This window comes from Pan paniscus, chromosome 2 (assembly GCF_029289425.2).
Source record: "Pan paniscus chromosome 2, NHGRI_mPanPan1-v2.0_pri, whole genome shotgun sequence".
Taxonomy (NCBI): Eukaryota; Metazoa; Chordata; class Mammalia; order Primates; family Hominidae; genus Pan; species Pan paniscus.
Genome location: NC_085926.1, coordinates 133,075,570 through 133,094,644, shown reverse-complemented (window position 1 = coordinate 133,094,644; position 19,075 = coordinate 133,075,570). Strand labels below are relative to the sequence as shown.

Genomic DNA, 19,075 nt, shown 5'->3' with positions numbered 1-19,075 from the left:
GCTTTCACTGGTGTTAAAGAACTATTACCTAATGTTCAGGACCTAGGCATAGAGAAGTCAAGCTATATGTTCTATTACAATTAGAGTTGCCAGCTATAGCAAATATGAATGTAGGACTGCCAATCACATTTGAATTTCTGATAAATAATGAAAAAGGTTTTAGTATAAGTATGCCTCAAATATTGCTTGGGAGATACTTACACTAAAACATAATTTTTGTTTGTCTGAAATTCAAATTTAACTGTTCATCTTATTTTTTATCTAGCAACCCTAATGACAATACTTCTTCTTTTTTTTTTTTTTTTTTTTTGAGACAGTCTTGCTCTGTCGCCCAGGGTGGAGTGCAGTGGCACAATCTTGGCTCACTGTAACCTCCGCCTCCCGAGTTCAAGCAATTCTAATGTCTCAGCCTCCCGAGTAGCTGGGATTACAGGCACATGCCACCACACCCGGCTACTTTTTGTATTTTTAGTAGAGATGGGGTTTTACCATGTTGGCCAGGCTGGTCTTGAACTCCTAACCTCAAGTGATCCACCTGTCTTGGCCTCCCAAAGTGCTGGGATTAGAGGTGTGAGCCACCATGCCCACTGACAATACTTCTTAAAGTGAGGTTTCCCATGAGCTATCAGAATTACCTGAGCCCGACTGTTAAACATGACTGTTTCCAGACCCCTCCTCAGATCTACTGAATCAGAACCTCTGGGTGAAGAGCAGGGTATCTGCATATTTAACAAACAGTCCAGGTGATTCTAATGTTCCCCAATGTTTGAGAACTGTCCTTCAACCATGTTGGAGGAGAAAGATTTCTAAGAACAAGGATATTGGTTCTTGAAGTCTCCCATTCTCTAGAATTTTAAAGACGGAAGTCGATTTTAAAGACTGAAGGAAAATTTTCAGTTGCCCTCAGCTGAGACTTTCTGTAATATATGTATTTAAAACATAAAGTTGGCGATAGAAAAATACACAGGGAACCCCAATGAAGTTCTTTATAAATTAAAAACTTCATAATGTAATATGAAACTTGAATGATTTTTTAAAAATTAGGCAGCTACGTCAAAAATCAGAACAGTGTAGCTAAGAGCAGCCCAGGGCCATAGTGGGTCTGCCCTATGTGGAGGTTACCAGCCCAAAGTGTGGCCGTTGACTCTGGGCGGGATTCCACAGGTCCTCCCTGTCCCAATGACCCTATCATCGATCAACCTTCTGACTACCTTCGCTCTGCAGACAGGCCTGCTGCCCCAGTGAACATAATCCGTACCCATGTGTGAACCTCAGTCGTAAGATAAATACTCCCAAATTTGGCCACTTACCAGAACTCTCTTACAACCAGCCCCTCTTGGGTTTGCAAAACTTAACTGCCAAATGTAAAAGAAATAGCCTTCTTGGGAGAAATTTGTTACTTCTTGATGTGTCTAGCAGAATTGCCAAGAGACCAGCACTCGGAGCATTTTGAGTTTTGGGCTTTTAATCCTGTGTACGTCCTGATGCCAGAGTGCCTATAAATCTAGACAGTAAGTGAGGTGTAAAGTGGAGGACAGAGCCCTTAAGGAAAAAGAAGACAGTCTGTGTTCTTTTCATACTAGTAGCATTATCAACCTGAATTAACTGGCTCACCTCTCTACCCCATCTCACCATCCTCAAAATATGAGAGAAAGTTCACCTCAAATAAACTCACAATAGATTGCAAACTCCAGTCCTACAGGGGCCAGACGGTTCACATCAAAGTATCCAGGTTAGAGATATTGGAAGTGGTGGGTACCATATGGAGACAGCTGCCTCTCAGCTTTAAGGCAAGGTCCTCACTCCAGAGTGCCCACAAGCATTGGCTTCTCTTACAATTTTTTCACAAGAACATCAACATCCTGATTTGTATAAGAACCCACCTGATTTTAAAAGTTTCCAATTAATTTCAAAATTGTTAAAAAATACAATGTGCATCAAGATAAAATCTCAAGCCCTATCAAACACGCAGACTGAGAGCATTGGCCTAAAATAAAATGCTATATAAGGACAGACTGTTTTATGGATAATTTAATTAATGAAGGAAAAATGGAAAGCTTTCAATTTGGGGAGCCAGGAATAGACTGACATTTGGAAAACTATCAGGAAACAGCTCATAAGTGAATAATAAATATAGAGATATAGGTAGGTAGGCAGATACACAAATAATTACATAAACTATGGTAAATGGCTAGCTAAGAGAGAGAAAGTGGTAGGCACAGTCAGATAGATCACTTGAGCACAATGCTGAGGCTACTGGGAAATCAGATTTTTCAGAACTATTGCTGGGGGTGGTCTCAGAGGACTGGGGCAGATAGTGATAACAGGGAACTAATAAAACCCAAAGGTAGAAGTATATTTATGGTGATAGACTTTCTGGCCTTGAGGACACCTTGGCTATTCTCTCTGGAGTCATCTGAGCAGGACGTACTGGGGGTCACATGTGAAGTTGCTTCAAATTTCTGAGATCCCAGGTGCATGAGACTGCCACATCCCACATTTTGTCTCTCCATTTCCTCCCTGAAGACCTCGGCTCATGAAACTAGGCCATGAGCTCAGCTTTCAGACCATAAGCACAGAGGAGTGAAGTGGGCGTGAGGGTGAAACAGAGGCATCTGGACCTGGATACCGAGGCAAGAGGGCACACTGGCTCCATGAGACAGGTATGAGTCTCACTGCTGAAATGCAAGATCACACATGGCAAGAGACCCTTCAGAGGCAAATCCAACCAGGCGTTGGGAGAGAAATGAGCCAGACGTCAGGAAAATCTACATGGCCCTACTGGGAGGCAAACCATTTGAAGGGAATTCCACTGGAATCCAGTTGGAGATCAGCATTTTTGGCTAGTGCAGCATCTTTGGGGCTACTTTTTCTCCCACACTGCCTACCCTGTGATTATGCCACTGCCCTCCCCGACCCTTACCGTCAGTCAGAGTCTGGAAGCACATCTTGCCACTGAACTTGCCGTAGCCAGCAACAGTGCGGGCACGCACCTGTACCACATATACCATGCCAGGCCGCAGCCCATCAATCCTTGCTGTGTTGGTCTGACTCCTGGCCATGGAGGAGTTGAACTCATTGTGTTCCTAAAAGAAAGCGAGGGAAAGGGTCACTATCCCATTACTGAAGGCTACACCCCGAGCCCACTCCACCCTGGAGTATTCAGGCCCCATCATTTCTTGGTCCTGCATATCTGCTAGAAGTTGTCATCAGCTCCAGGCCATCCCTCTGGATGGGGACAAGAAGTCTGATCTAGGCCAAGGGAATGTAGGGTCAGGTCTGGACTATGAGGTGGCCACACTCTGAAAAAAGGGGCCCAGGGAAATGACTGAGTGCTCAGGGACTGGCGAGGAAGCTTATAGTCATTCTCTAGTCCTCCTCCCCCAGGGTTCAGAGGTGAAATAACATAGCACATCCAGCTTTGCAAAATCCCCTCAAGTCTCTGACCTCAGCAGACGCAAACTAGGCAACATCCATCTGCCCCCTGCCTGCCTCTCTTTGTCTTGCTTCTGCTGAGTTGTTCTGTTTTCTCTCCTGACTCAGATCTCCCTAGACACTCTCCAAAGTGCCGGTTCTACATCACTCCCCTTCAGTTCCTTCAAGTGCTCAGGCAAAAGGCTTTGTGTCCACTCTGCTGGAGAGGTAGAGGCCATTCTGGACTGCCCTCCACACCTACTTCTGCCCTCACCTTGCCCTGTGTCTGAGCGTGCATCCCCCAGCTACTTTCCGCCAGCATTCAGAGTGGGCATGTGCCTTCTCCCTGCAGAGCAGCCCCTGTGTCCTCATCCCCCCACCTACTCTGGATCAGCCCCATTCTCCTGTCTGTCACTCTCTCCAGCACTTTCTGTGCTGACCTCTACAGTCCCTGTCATCTGCACACTTGGGTCCTCTGATGTGCAGAGAGTTGCTTCTGTTTTCCAGAAGCATGACTCTTTTGCTCATCATGAGTGCCCTTAAAAGGTGGCTTTTTCTCCTTGCTACTTATCTTATTAAACACATGATTTGTGCCTGGACTTTTGCAGCCTCCTGTCTTTCTTGATGTTCCCCATCCACCCCACCCAACGCCACACTTCTTTTCTTAAAAACTATCATCATACAAAGGCAAAACTCTTAAATATAGATTCACAGGTCCTTCATAATGAAGTCAATTCCAATCTCTCACATTCCCCTAAATCCGGGGACCACATCTTGGCCAGCAGACATTTGCTTAGGCTCTTTTCTTTGTCTAAAATGCCTCTCTCCAGGGCTCCTCTACTCCCTCCAGATTGCTTAAGCCTATGTTTCCCAAGGCCTCTTCTCTTGGAAGGCTTCTTTCACCAGTCTGGGCTGTGGACTGTCTACACACTGTCATTCTGAATCACACCTCACCCCAGCACCTTCTTGTATACCAGCATGGCCTCTAATCATTTTCACAGGAACATATCTTTTCTTTGCAAAGATTCTGGGTTATCTGCAGGTATGCATGAACAGAAGCTTGAAGCCTGGGCCTGTCTTTGTCTGCACCATGAATCCTAGAAAAAAATGGGGACTTTAGTGAAAATGAAGAGCCTGGATCACTAGGAGGGAGTGATCCAAGTCCCTGTGTCCCCTGTGCAGATCTGGGGTACTGAGATGAGTTCTAGGCACAATGGTTCAAGAAGCATGCTTTACAAATTGTAAACTGTATTCTCAGTAAAATGACAGAAGAAACAGAGCTGAGCTAGGATACAGTACAGTGATAAGAAATTCCCATATAAAGAATATATTTTATGTAAATATATGTAAAGAATACAGTACAGTGATAAGAAATTCCCATTGTTTAAAATATATAAAAGCCTACTTTGCGAAGTCAAAGATGACCTGATGTGTATTTATTTACTCATTCCTTTGTTTGGCCAGCCAGTTACATTTATGACACACTACTATCTCTGGGTGCTATACATGGGATGCAGGTACAAAGGCATGGTTCCTTTCCTCTGGGGATGTAACATCTGTGGGTGGACTGGTAAATAAATAGAAGATGACAGCAGTGTTGATTGAGTGAGTTGGCAGAGAGCAGTTCAGGGGATTGTGGGGGCACAGCAGGGGACCATCCAGCCCAGACTTCAGAGGAGATGCAGAGTGACTGAGGGAAAGGGTGACCTGAGTTGAGTCACAAAAGATGAAATAAATTAGCCACATGGATGAATGTGGAGAGTGAGAACAGAATTAAACATGCAAAAGCACGGCCTAGAGGAGTTCAGGAGACTGCAAGTAATTGGCATATCTGAAGTGTGGGTGGCATAGAAATGCCCATAAATGATTCAGAAGCAGTTGTGAGGGACCACGGGTCCCAGGTCAGCTCAAACACACAGTTGAAAGTTACAAAGAGGCCCATTCTCACTCTAATGAAGGGGATGTCTACTGGGCCCTGGGAGAGACTGCCTGCAGAGGAGCTGCCCACCCACTATTTGATCTATTTAAACACAAGGGGATCCTCCCCACCCCCACTCAGGGATTCAGAAGAAAGGCTGTCCACTATAGAAGGGATGTCATCCAGAACTTTGATCATTTCTATTTTGACACAGTGGAGATCTGAGATCTGAAACTGTGAAAATCACCAAGTCACCTTGCAAATAAGAATAAAATCCCATTGCTACAAAATCCAAGCAGCTGCCTGAATTCTCTGGTTTTAATAGAATCTGCTGAAATCAGGCACTGGCTGATAAATGTGAAGCAGTGACTGAATAGCTGTTATTGAAAAACTGTTTTAATACATCATTGGTATTTGGATTGTGAGGACCAAACATTACTCCATAATCACTTTATAGTCCAAACATTCTTGAAGAAGTTCAGTGATTAAAATGAATATTAGTTCTTGTTCCCCACAGAATCATTAATCAATTTCAGGCAAATCAGTAAGAGCCATGAACAAAGTTGCTTTTTTTTTATTATTATTGGTTGCTTATGACTAATTATGAGTATGTGGGAGACAGAGGATGCAGGATGGAGAATGCAGCTGTTGAGGGCAGAAACCATGTTTCCCTCATTTCTCCTTCCCCACCCCAACATGCAGCGCAGTGCTTGTACCACCTGGGCGCTCAAGAACTCAATGCCAAATGAATAAATAAACAGTACACTTCGGTCCAGTTATTTGAACCGATTGAGCACAAGATATTGCCAAGGTCTGAAAGAGTCTCTATGAGAAAACGATCCTAAAATTTGAAAGGTAGAAATTACCAAGGCCTAAACCAGCCAGTCCTAGCCTATACAGTTATTATGAAGAGCGAGTAACCATAAACGTTTAATCATTAAGACAGCTGAGAGCAGATGTAGATGCTCCTCCCATGGTTTGTCTACAAGCGCTGACACCAGGAGTGAAAAGTGCTACACGACAGTAAACAAGAGAGAATGATGAATGGAAGTGTATTAAAATGGGGAAGGAGATGAACATGGGAAAGGCTCCAGGAGTGTCATCAGCTCGATGGCATCTGAGCTCTCTATTAATGAGCTGGTGGAGGAAGCAAAAGCCTCATCAATTCTATTCATAGAGTGAAACTGAAAGGGGTCCTAAGCGCAAACCAAGGGTTATGTGGAGCAGGAGACCCATGGAAGATTTTCAGGGGTTACAAAACTGCCCTCATGGACCAGCTACCTGTTTTGATAAAGTTCCACTGGAACCCAGCCATGCCCATCAATTTGCATATTGCCTATGGCTACTTTCCTGCTACAAAGGCAGAGTCGACTATAGCAGTTGGGGCAAAAACCATATGGCCCGTAAGCCTAAATTAATTACTTTCTGGTTCTTTACAGGAAAAGCTTGCTGACTACTGGTTTAGATGAGGGGCTGGGACTTCCTTGGGGGAAGAGGAGATGGCACAAGATGAAGAAATAATGGGGTTTGCTTCTTTGGACCAAATCCAAGACATCTACTGTGCTGAATTCTATTTGTGTTTACATCTTCTAAAGACCAGGATTCCAAGGCCACATGGAGCAGGTAGGCAGATCATTCTGTTTGCAAGTATTTGGATTTATTATTAAGATACAATCTCTTATTTTGGGAGCCACACTAATTTTGAGATCCTCAGCATCAGAGGTGCTTGCATCCACTCTCCTATCAAGCTCAGAAGTTTCCACCACTGAAGTATCATAAAAATGTGTAAAGTTCTGGTTCTGTGACTCCCTAGCGATGACCTGTGCTGTTATGGGTAAGTCATTTAACGTTTCTATGACATAGCTCCATCATCTATAAATTGGTTATATATATTTTCAAGTATACACTTTTTTTCCTTTAAGGATCAGAGCTAATATATCTGTGTATATCTGGCACATAATAGATACTCAATATACGATGAATTATCATCATTGTTTCAAAAGGCCCTCATGGGCTAACATCTTTTTCTTTGGTAGTCTTAGGAATAGTCAAAGCAATGTAATGGACTTTGTAGTCAAGCACTTCGTAAGTGAAGGAGCATTCCACAGTCGTATACCAAATGGTAACCAATATTTGCCCAAAGAACCTTCTCTGTTTCCAAGGAAAGCATTCTCTCCTCTGGAGTGGGGACAATAATATGCTTCACTGAGGTGTGGAAGCTGCTGCAGGCATTGGGCTGCTGTGTATATGTGTCTGTTAATAATTAGTACAAATTACTAAGAAGCAGGGAGGTAGCCTGAATGGGAGAATAAGCTGCTTTTACAGCATAAAAAGTTGAGGTTAATTACAGTTTTCAAGGGAAAGCTGTAAAGGGAAAGGTAGTAGAGGAGCTTGGGCTGGTTTGGGAGGAAGGAGACAAGGTATACAGGCATGAGCCTCGTGGCTTCAGTGCTCGGCCTGTCATTAAGCCCTTGACCCCTGCCCTGGCTACCCACTGAAGTGACTGCTCTGAGCACGGCAGATGAAGAGGAGGAGTATATGGTCTCTAACATATTCTTTCCCTTCCCAGCACCACCACCTGCTGCAGGGCAAAGGACCCAGGCTCGCTTCCCAGCTGTGGGACTCTGGACAAGGTTTTTGTTTTATTAACTTCTTTGTTTCCCTTTTAAAAACTTCTTTACCCATAGCAATGATACTAACATTTACCACACTGGCATGTGAGGAAGAAAGTAGATAATGTTTATAAAACCCCTGGCACACAATAGGTGCACAATGGGGAGAAATTATTATTGTTTTTCTGAGATGAGGTGTTATTTCAATAGAGCTACAAGCTTATATGTGTGCGAAGGGGGACTGGGTGGACCCTTGTTAGGCCAACTCTGATGACAAAATGAGACCATGTGGTCAGTTAGTCTAAACACATTGTTCCAAAATATGTTAAAAAGTCAACATTTACTTCATTAACTGACAAAAAATATCTAGCAAGTAAGAGCCCTAAATCCAAAATGGATCAGATATAACAGATGCTTATGAATTCAGCTGGTTTAAATTATTTCCAATTCACTGAAGTATCTGAATCAACTCCTTATAAAACTCAATATTCTCTAAGTAGAATAGAATGCCGCTTAATCCTCCACCTTGCTTGCAAGTTCAGCTCTAATGGCTGAAGGGCATACCTCCTTACAGACTGGGATTGGTGATCCATCTAGACCTCCGCTTTCAGGGAGGTAAACTGCTACCATTCTATAAATGTAAAACTGTGACCTAGAGTGGCTAAGTAATTGGACCACAGCTCCATGGCTGGTTAGCTGCACAGGGCACTGGAAACGAGGGCTTTTGCTGCCAGTGCAGTCATGTCCCACTATTCAGCATGGCCTCCCTGTTGCAGGGCTATAGGTCTCTGTTTCTGTTCCTCTCCTTATTTCCATTGACCCACTGCAAGACCTCACCCAGGCTCAGGACTTTCTTATCATCTACATACTGACAACTCCCAGGTGGATATCTTCACCCGGTCCCCTCCCTTGAACTCCAGATGTGAATCTCTTGCTGCCTATCTCACATCTCTGCTTGGCCATTTTACAAGCATTTTAGACACTGAACTGAACTTCTGCTCCTTTCCTCACATCAGATATGCTCTACCCACAGTGATCACCTTCTCAGTCAGTGCCGGCTACATCGTTCTAGTGGTTCAGGCTAAAACCTTCCCATGCCCGAAATCCAATTTGCTGGAAATCCTGTTGGCTCTGCCTTTAGCTGATCTGGAAATCGACTACATTTCAAAAGCCCTCTGCTTTTACCCTGATTACACCATCATCCTTGTTAATAATTGTAGATCTACTAGGCTCTGTTTTCAGTGGAACAGCTTAAATGATCCATCCAAAATGTAAGTTAGATCTTGTCCCTCCTCCGCTCCTCAACCTGCTATAGCTCCATATCTCACTCAGTGGAAAAGCTCCAGTCTTTTTTTTTTTTTTTTTGACAGAGTCTTGCTCTGTCACCCACACTGGAGTGCAGTGGTGTGATCTAGGCTCACTGCAACCTCCACCTCCTGGGTTCAAGTGATTCTCTAGCCTCAGCCTCCCGAGTAGCCTGCCACCACTCCTGGTTAATTTTTTGTATTTTTAGTAGAGATGGGGTTTCATTATGTTGGTCAGGCTGGTCTTGAACTCCTGAGCGCCACTGATCTGCCTGCCTCAGCCTCCCAACGTGCTAGGATTGCAGGTGTGAGCCACCGCACCCGGCCCAGTCTTTAAGGCCCAACATGATGACCTCCTCTGGTAATCTCTCTCATCTGTCTATTACTTCCCCATTTGCTTGCATCACTCCAGTCATGCTGGTTTCCTTCCTGCTTGTTGAATCACCAGTCATGATCATGCCTCAGGACCTTTGCATAGGCTGTTGCCCTTTCCTCCTCCAGATAACTGCTTCACAACGATCTTACTTTCTTCAGGTTTACTCAGATCTTACCTTCTCCAAGAGGCCTATCTCTACCCCTCACTTAGTTCTGCAACCTGCTCTTTCCCAAGCCTAACCCTCCTGATCCCATTTACCTTGCTATTTTTTTTCTTTTTTCCTCTATGCTGTTGATTTTCTAACACACTATATGATTTTCTTATGTGTTATGTTCACTGTTTATTGCCTGTTTCCCTCTGTTGGAAAGCAAGCTCCTCAAAGGCAGGAATCTTTGTCTGCTTGATTACTAATATATCCTAGAATAGTGCCTGTCAAATAGTTGACAATACTTACTGAACAAATAAGTGAATGAATAATGTGGTTTTACAAATAATGTGTTGGGTTAAAACAGAAGGCACTGTATTTTCGTAAGATTTTTGCAAATGCTGCATTTTGCCCAGGTAAGAGGGAGGCCAGGGACCAGCTCCACCAGGCACCATTTCCCTTTTCTTGGCAGCCCCATGCCCCACTGTCATCCTCAGAAGCAGATGCTCAAGAGTAGTCAAGGAAAATAATACATAAATTTATATTTCTGTTAATTTTTATCTCATCCTTTTGAATGTTCACTTTACATGTTTTTTTATCCTCCACAAATATATTAGCGCAGTAGTACATGCATATAATTTATAAATAAATTTATTTTGGAGGTACACAAACACTTTGAAAAACACTGATCTACCAAACCACACACTCCTCTGAAGGTTCGGGGACCCCTGGCAGTTTTGTGGCATCTGCATTAGTATATCAAACACGTGATTGGAAAAATGGGACTGGTCCTTCCCAGCCAGTGAACTATCCAGATTGCAGGATGGTGGACTGGAAGTTTCTCTCCTTAGTTGGCACAGAAAGTGCCTGGGCTTTGAACAAGGCTTTGTCAGGGCAGACCTGGAGAACTCTCCCAGGGACCTTCTGGCCTCTGTCACCAGAATCCTCCCCACCTCAGCAGCCTATCTCCTTTGTGCCTTCAGCTAGCAACCATCCATGGAACAGTGGCTGGCCTTGGGTCTTGCAAGCTTGCAGGTAGAGCTGGCTCACCTTCTCATAGTACCGGATCTCATAGTCCAGGATGATGCCATTGGGCTGCTCCGGCTGTGGCCATGACAAGGTGATGCTCCTCATAGTGGCACTGACTTGGTGCATGATGGGAACGGTGGAGGGGGCTGTGGAGAGAGAAAGAAACAGGGTAGCTGAACAGACACTCAGTTACAGGGGAAGGGCCATCTTCCAGAGGTACGTAGGGAGAAAGATGGCATTCGGCTTGAACTCTGCTCCTTCTTTATCATCAGCTGAGCTGGACCTGCAGAACTTCCTGTGGGTTTTGCAGAATCAATGGAGTTTGGATAACAGAGGAGAGAGAAGGTAGCATTTAGGAAAGGAAAGCATGTGTGCACAGGAGCTGGAATGGACATGGGACTTTCAGAGGTGGCAAGGCTTGACCAAAACAAGAGACAGTTGGAGGAATCAAAGGAAAAGACTGAAGGAAAGGAGGAACACTGTAATGTTTTTGAGAAGAAGGTGTTGAAGGAACCTCAGTCTTGCAGTTGTGGGCTGAGCTATTGCAGAGATGAGAACCTGGGGCAAGAGATGATAATGAGAGAGTAGAACCAGTTGGTATAGAATTACTCTACAACAGAAAGGAGCATTCTAGCAAACATCTATTCCTGATACTGCAAGTTAGATTTTATTATACTTTAAAAGGAAGAGAGGAGGTATCTCTCAAAAAGACATGAACACAGACCAACAACAGAGGTATGGTCAGAGTTTTCCAAATGAGGGAATTTCCAATAAGGAGTTCACAAGTATAAATGGAGAAATGATAAACAAATCAAACATTTGGGAACAAGATAATTCCAAAATCTGTAAAGTTGATTCAGAAATCTCTGTTTGGAAATAATATTATTTATTTCCCAATTCAACATTTTTCACATGGTGTAAGCAAAATGAAAACAGTCTGGAAATAATAAATGAGGGCTGTCTTTCTAGGGGAAGAGGCGGGTAATGGATGAGGCTTCAATCTGTGCTCTGCTCAGGGGCTGTTCCGTTTAGTCCTGGCACTTCTGCAGTGATGAAGGTCTTTTCCTCACTCAAACTCCACTTTACAATGGTTTCTCTGGGGACCGTGGCTGAGTGACATTTACTATCCTCAATTCAAGTTAACAGATTGCCCTCAAAGACCTGGAATTACACTGCACAACTACCGGGTCACAAGGTGGCTGCTGCTTTCTCCACTACTCATTGGACCCTCAGTGAGTCCCTACTACATGCAGCCCCTCAGGGAGAGGATTCAGAGCACTTGTTCTGAAGATGCTGCTAGTCCAGGAAAGCCATAAAGAGTTAGAAGTGTGATAAGGACTCAGAGCCAGAGTGTCCTCTGGGACCTTGAAGGCAGGTATGCCCTGTTCCCATTAGAGACCTTGTGGTGGCTGTGAAATGCACCTCTCAGAGTTCCTACTCCTTGAAGAGTAATTAACTAACAGCTCCAGTTCCTGCACTCTGCAGTCCATCACCATATTCACACAGAGGCCCTGATTCCCACAGGCTGCTCCCAGCCAATGAATGAGAGCAGCAGGGATGCCATGGCAGACCCATTCCTGCGATATATGGGACTACTCTGATGGGCAACTTCCAATCAGAGACTCCCCAGTGGCCTTTCCAACACTACCTTATAACCCCCACAGCAAGCTAAAGCTCTTCCTACCCTACCCAATCCTCCTTCCTTCCCTCTCTCCTTTACAGAGATCAGACCTTTCTTATGGTCTGATGGCTTTCCCAGCCTCCTCTGGCTCCCATCTCATTTCCCCAGTAAATCTTTCATACATCTAATCCCATCTTTGTGTCTGCTTCATGGAGGGTCTGAATTAATGTAGTTTTGATTCCCCCTACAACTTCCCTGTTGGGAATTTGCTGCCAAGCTCCTGCTGTACCCCCAGAGAGGGGAGACTTCTTGCCTCCAGGAGCTGCTGTTCTATACTTGGGTAAGTCTCACCAATTTACATATCTTCCGACCTTTATTTGAAAGTTATCTTCTTCCCACTGTTTTCCTTTCTGCCAACTGAAGTAAGAAAGGATATTCCCCCTCCCACAAAATGTCTTGTCAAATATTTAAGGAAACTAGTTAGATCTTCCTTGAGCTATTCCTGCTGAAAAAAAAATAGTCAAATATTTCTCCCATGACCATTACATGCCACCCAAGATGGCTCTTTTCCAAATGAGACCATGTTCCCTAAATTCTCTTTAGGCTTGGGGCTTGGAAGTGAATCCAATTCTCTTTCCACTATTTGAGCAGCAAAGATTAGAATAAAACTAATATCTATCATGATCTGTGTATTATATATCTATTAATATGACCGATAGCCTTTGGATCAAAAACATGTCCCTGCTGTTCAGTCCTGAAATGGCAGTTATATATAACCTTTAGGTTTCCCCATGGTATGCTCCTCATCTTTTGTCTGTAGAGTTGGCTTTTGGCTTTGACTATGAGAATGTACATGTATCTCAACCTTTACGGTGTTAAATTTGGCCTATTGGTTTAGTAAGTGGAAATAATTTTTTATCTTGATTAAGCTGTCAAGTGTATTTTTTCTTGCCTGCAACTTAGTAGTATCTATAACCCAGGTTAATTAATTAATTAAACATATTTATTGAGCATCTGTCAAGTACCAGTCTCTTTTTAGGTTCTAGAGGCACCATAGTGAACAAAATAAAATTTCTAGCCCTCATAGAGCTTACTTTGTAGTGGGGGGATTCAGCAGAGACTAGAGCTAATAAATGAATCATAAGCTGTGTTAAAATATATTAAGTACATGAAAAAATGGAAAGGGGAAAGGGACACAGGATGCCAGAGGTGAGAGGTGTGTGATCAGGGAAGGCTGCCTGAGAAGCAGATGCAGGAGCACAGGGTTGAAGGAGGGAAGGGAGGGAGCTGAGTGGATATCTGGAGCAGCCAGGACAAAGGGGCTGATCTGGGGGCATCAGGGAGTCAGTGGGACCCAGAAGAGAGGAGTCCACAGGGGGCAGGACCCTGAGGGACACTAGAAGGAGTTGGGCTTCTACCCTGAGCAAGCTGGAGGGCCATAGGAGGACTGTCAACAAGGCACGGTGATGTAATCTGACTTATATGATACTATTATCACTCTCTGCTGTGCTCCAAATAGAATGCAGGGGCCATGTAAAAGCAGGAAGCCAATCACAGCACTGCTGTAGTAATATAGCTGGGAAACAATGGCTGCTAAGACCTGGCCTGAGCAGCACAGTAGGCAGATTCTGAATCTATTTAGAATATTTCCATGAATATGGGATGTGGAAGAAACAGAAGAGTCAAGTGACTACAAGGGTTTTGGCCTAAACATCTGGAGGAATGGGGCTGCCATCAACTGAGAACAGGGAGACATTTCTAGAAGCAGTTTGAGAGGAGAGCCCAGGTGCTCCACTTCAGACCTGTTAGATTTGAGATGTCCAAGGTGTCCCAGAGCAGATGCTGAGTACCAGATAGGTGCATAAGGTCCATGTTGGAGACCAATTTGGAGTCACCAATATTTCACAGATATTGAAATCAGTGGAACTTGCAGAGATCACCAAGAGAATCAATAGATAGAAAAAATTCAAGATTCAGAAGATGAGGAGAAAACACTAAAGAGGCCTGAGAAGGAAAAGCCAATGAAGCAGAAGAAAAACCAGGAGAGTGTGATCGCCTAGAAACCAAGTGGAAATAAGGTGCTCCCAGGAGGACAGAATACGTTAAATGCTGTTGCTAAGTCAGGTAAAATGAAAGTAAGAACTGAGTCCTGGACTTAGCAACAAGGCTTGATGGTTAAATATGTGAATGGCCTGTGATCATCTTTCCCAACACCTTGCAATCACAGGACAGAGTCATGGGGGAGGATAAAGACAGTTCAGGGAAGGCGAGGCAGTTTTCTGGAATCAGTCCAGATCATTTGAGGATCCCAGTGGATCCACAAAGACAGGGTGAACAAATAGCTCCTGACAGCTCTTTCCTTCCACTGCGTGCTGTGACTCTCAGGCTGCCCTTGCAGACCTCTGCAGAGGCACAATTTACATGTTGTGAATCACGTCAGTTTCATACAGGACTTCAGAGTCCCTCTGTCTTGAGAGCTGAAACATCATGTATTTAAAAAATGGAAAGATCAATGCTAATGGCCTGAGGATTTTGCCGGGCTTGGTTCTTCTCCTTGCCTCTACTCTCTGGAAAGCCATCATTAAAAACTCAAGATATTTGCCAAACACTGTGCCAGTCCTGTTCTAAGCACTGGGGACAGAAGAACAAGTAAGAAAGTCACAGCCCTGCACTTCTGTGTAGGAGTCTAGTTGGGGTCAGATGGTAAAGAGGCAATCACAGGGCAGAGTGATCCAGAGGCAATTGACAGTGAAATCCATGGAGAGAAACGCTCCTGTCACCACACATGGTATGGACTCCCCAGCAGTCAGCGGCACTCGGGTCTGGGAGGAGCTGCCAGAGGGTGATGGCCATCCCTGCCTGTATTTCTCAGATTCATGGCAATGACATGAGGGTTACAGGCCCTGTGGAAGACTGTGTATTCTCACACAGGTCATTCTAAATGGTTTACATTTTATTATGATGGGATTTAGCACATGGGAGAAAGCAAGAAAGCATTTCTTATCCTCCCTGAAAATCACGGGCAGCTTATGTTCAGTGCTCTGCCATCAACAGTCACCTGCAGTGATGAATTTGGTTTTTCCCTCTCCAAGGGCAAATGTCACCTCTTGATCTGTTGTTTTATGTGCTATGAAACTTTCGGACAAAACAGAAAATAATAAGAATGAGCTCTGGTATTCACTCAAACACCAACTTCTTCTAGCAAAACTAAAGCTAAAGATTAAAGAGGGATGAGAAGATTAATTCAAAGAAGTATCCCCTTTTGCCCCCATATACAATGGTTTTCACAGTAAGTCCTGGCTAGTTGTCTTTTCTCTATATTCCTCAGATGAAGGGATAGTTTGCTTGAACATCTGAAAGAGTCTCTTTTTGGCAAACACACATAAAGGTTTTGAATAAATTACACATTCTACTGGGAGAAAGAAATGAAAATAAAGTGTTCACAAGATTATTCAAATTTAGCAAAGAAACAAATATGGACCCTTCTTCAGAAAACGTAAGGAGAAAGACTTAGTTTGGGGTTACTTGGAAAGAAGCTGATGAAGTTTCAAGAAAGATGTGTGAGGTCTAAAGAGGTGGTGCCCAGTAAATCCAGATGGAATCAAAGGTGCCCTGCACCCTTTCTTAGCAAATGAAGAGGCTGACCCAACAGAGTACAGGCACCCAAATAGGAGAGCAAAGAGCAAAGAAGAGTGTCATCAGACTCCAAGGAAAAATCAACTAGGGTTCAAACAGAATCAGAATGAGAGTGTCGAAGAAGAGAGTTATAGCCAACAATAAAAGGCCTTGTAAATGTGTCAGAAGCAGAAAGAGAATTAAAACATCACTGGTCAAGGGGCTCTGGGATGGAGAAAAAAACAAAGGCAGGCTGAGTGAGTGAGTCCTTTGTCTCTGTTTTTGCCACCAAAGACTTTGGGGAAAACTTACTCTCAAATTGCTTTTAAAGCAGACAGATCTAAGATAGTATATCACACACAGCAGAGGAAGAGCACAGAATGTTCTTGCCTGAATTGACAAAGGAGATGTGAATAAATTACAGGGACAGGATGGCCCTAGCTGCAAGTTGTGAAAGAGCTCACAGATGACGTGGAAAAAATGTTGGCCCAAACTAGTCACTGACCACTGGCCACTGCCAGTAGTATTGAAGGTGCAGCCTGGCAGACCACCAGACAGCCCTCCATTTGTACAAACGGTCCCAAAGGGAACTGTGAAGTCCCAGGAGACTCAGGCTGGGCCTGAGATGATGGCATGACTCTATCTCAAAAGTGAATAACCCAGACTCTGGATCCTAGAGTTCTGATGTGCAGGAGTTTTACTGTCATATCACAGGTTCACGTGGGCCAAGCATTTTATGTTTATGACATTCCTTGACACTTTAATTTAGTTACCGACTCAGTTATCTTCAAAGGTTTCTTCTTACTCATTTTGTTTTCCTTATTTGATAGGGGCATCCTCCTCCAACAATTAAGCACCTCAGATTCCAAAAATACAAGATTTACTTGATGCTTTTTTTCTAGGACAGTTACTAAGTTTTAATACATTACAATGCTTATTAAAAATACTTCACAATCTTTTAGTTGATTTTTGTGCCAAAATACTTCTTTCAACAGTTTTAACCATAATCAGTTTTGGGACCTAACAAATGATATAACAGTTTACTGTGTTAAAATTAACACACATACACTCAGACTTCAGTTGATCTATTGGAGTAAAATGTTTAAAGAGGTTATAAAATTATGAAACTCAGATTTCAGAGTTCAGCAAATCTTATCTAAAAGGGAAAACAGTGTTGTGTGTGTGGGTGGAAATTGTGACGGGGACAGCCTCGTTTGAGGCCATCTCTTGCCAGCTCTAGGAAGATGCAGGTCACAGCTGAGCTGCCTCTGCCTTAGCTTGGGCAAATGCTCTAGCAACTCTTCTAGGAGGCAAATGCTGTTTCCAGTGAGAGGTACTTTCACATCTAAAATTCCCAAGGAAACCCATACAAAGAGGAGGCCATCTGCCTCCCCCACGCAATAACTCATGGGTGGGCAGGGTAGAGTAGTTTTCCTTGGCCCTTCCATACAGTGTGTGTGTTGGGGGGTGTCCTCCCAGTGACCCCCCAGAGTGATGCTGCTGCCCCAGCCTGCACAGTGTGAACCTAAGGCTTGGTAACCATTTTTACCCTCGTAAGGCATTGCTTTGTCTGGGAGAAATGCTCCTCAGTCGAGGAATATTTGGGTTGAAGAATAATGCCTCTATAAACGTTCATACACAAGTTGAAGAATAATGCTTCTATAAACATTCATACACAAGTTTCTGTGTGGACATATGTTTGCACTTCTCTTGGGAATCAACCTAGGATTGGAACTGCTGGATCATATGGTAATATTAACCTCTTCTATTCTCTCTAGAACAGCGTTTCCCAGCCAAATCATCCTTGGACTAACTACCTGTGATCTATAGCACAGACCATAGCTGTGAAGAAAACGGGTAAGGTAAGGAATAGTAAGGAGCCTAGGGCCCAGCTCAGAGCAGCAGGAGTTAGCAGAAATAAAGAAGGGCTGTTGTCAGGGCCCTCCAGGTGCTGCAGAGAGATGTGTGTGCCTATTCTGGCTCTGCCATTTGCTTATTATGTGATCTTGGGATAAGTTAACCCAAGGCCTTGCCTTCTTTGGGCCTCAGGTTCTTCAACTGTAAAATAGGAATATTAATTCTTATGTTATTAATTTCCCAAATGTTTTGAAGATGTTCTCTGTGTGGTCTCTTGCTCCTTTCAACCAGATCCCACCTGCCAGGCTGGGGACTTGGCAACCACCCCAAACTATCCTTCTGGGTCCACTGCTGTTCACATATGCAAATCAATCGCTGGGCATCATTCCCCAAGGTAAATGTAAAAAGTGGGATCCAGAGACAGCCTCAGGTATTTATCTGATAAATATCTTTGAGAGGATATATAAATATGTCGACTAAGCCATGGTGGATGTGATAGATACAAATGGGCTTGGAGAAAGGGAAAGCTAGCAAAGAGCTGGGTTCCCCAGAGGCTGGAGTGATAAATGCTCCAGAAGAGAGCTGGTTTCCCTTGAACATTTTGAGATAACCTGAAGCAACCTAGAAAGTAAGTGATAGGGTATCTTGTCCCTAAGGATAAGGAGACCGAGTGACTCTGGACAGTGAACAAGCATAGCCTTCCCATCTAATGTGTGGCTCAGGCCCAGGAGCCCCCGATGCTCCCATGGCCCTGCCACTGCCTCTCCACAGGTCTCGTCACCTGTATCTCACTGTGCCTCATGTACTTACCGTCCTAACTCTCTTGTCCACCTCTAACTTCTTCAAACTACTCTGTAGCCATATTAATCTTTCTAAACTCAATTTTACCTTTGTTACTCCAATGCTCAAAACCTTCAATGGCTCACCACTAGAAAAAGCCCTAATTCCATTCCCTGTGGGCATCTCTTTTCTTGACCCTGCCGGCCTTTGAAGGCACAGGGGGAGCCTCACACTGCCCCACACTGCTTATCCTTGCCTGACCACGCCCACCAGAGTGCCCTTTCCTGCCTCCCAACCCAAAGCCCCTTGGGGTGTGATCTCCACTTTGGGACACAGTGCACTGTGATCTACCTTCCGAGGTGCTCACCTCTGCTCTCCATCAGTGCAATAAAGTCTTTAGGGAA

The 19,075-nt window shown here is 44.0% G+C and overlaps 1 protein-coding gene across 1 annotated transcript in view; it reads right to left on the bottom strand.

Annotated features, from left to right (window-relative positions):
* The window catches only part of EPHB1 (EPH receptor B1), a 467,658-nt gene that overhangs the window by 94,032 nt on the left and 354,551 nt on the right, over positions 1–19,075 (bottom strand). Inside the window, exons 6-7 of the mRNA XM_003822498.5 lie at positions 10,820–10,944; positions 2,924–3,086 (exon numbers count right to left, since the gene is read on the bottom strand). Of these exons, the coding sequence (XP_003822546.3) occupies positions 2,924–3,086; positions 10,820–10,944 (288 nt within the window). The remainder of the gene's footprint in view (positions 1–2,923; positions 3,087–10,819; positions 10,945–19,075) is intronic.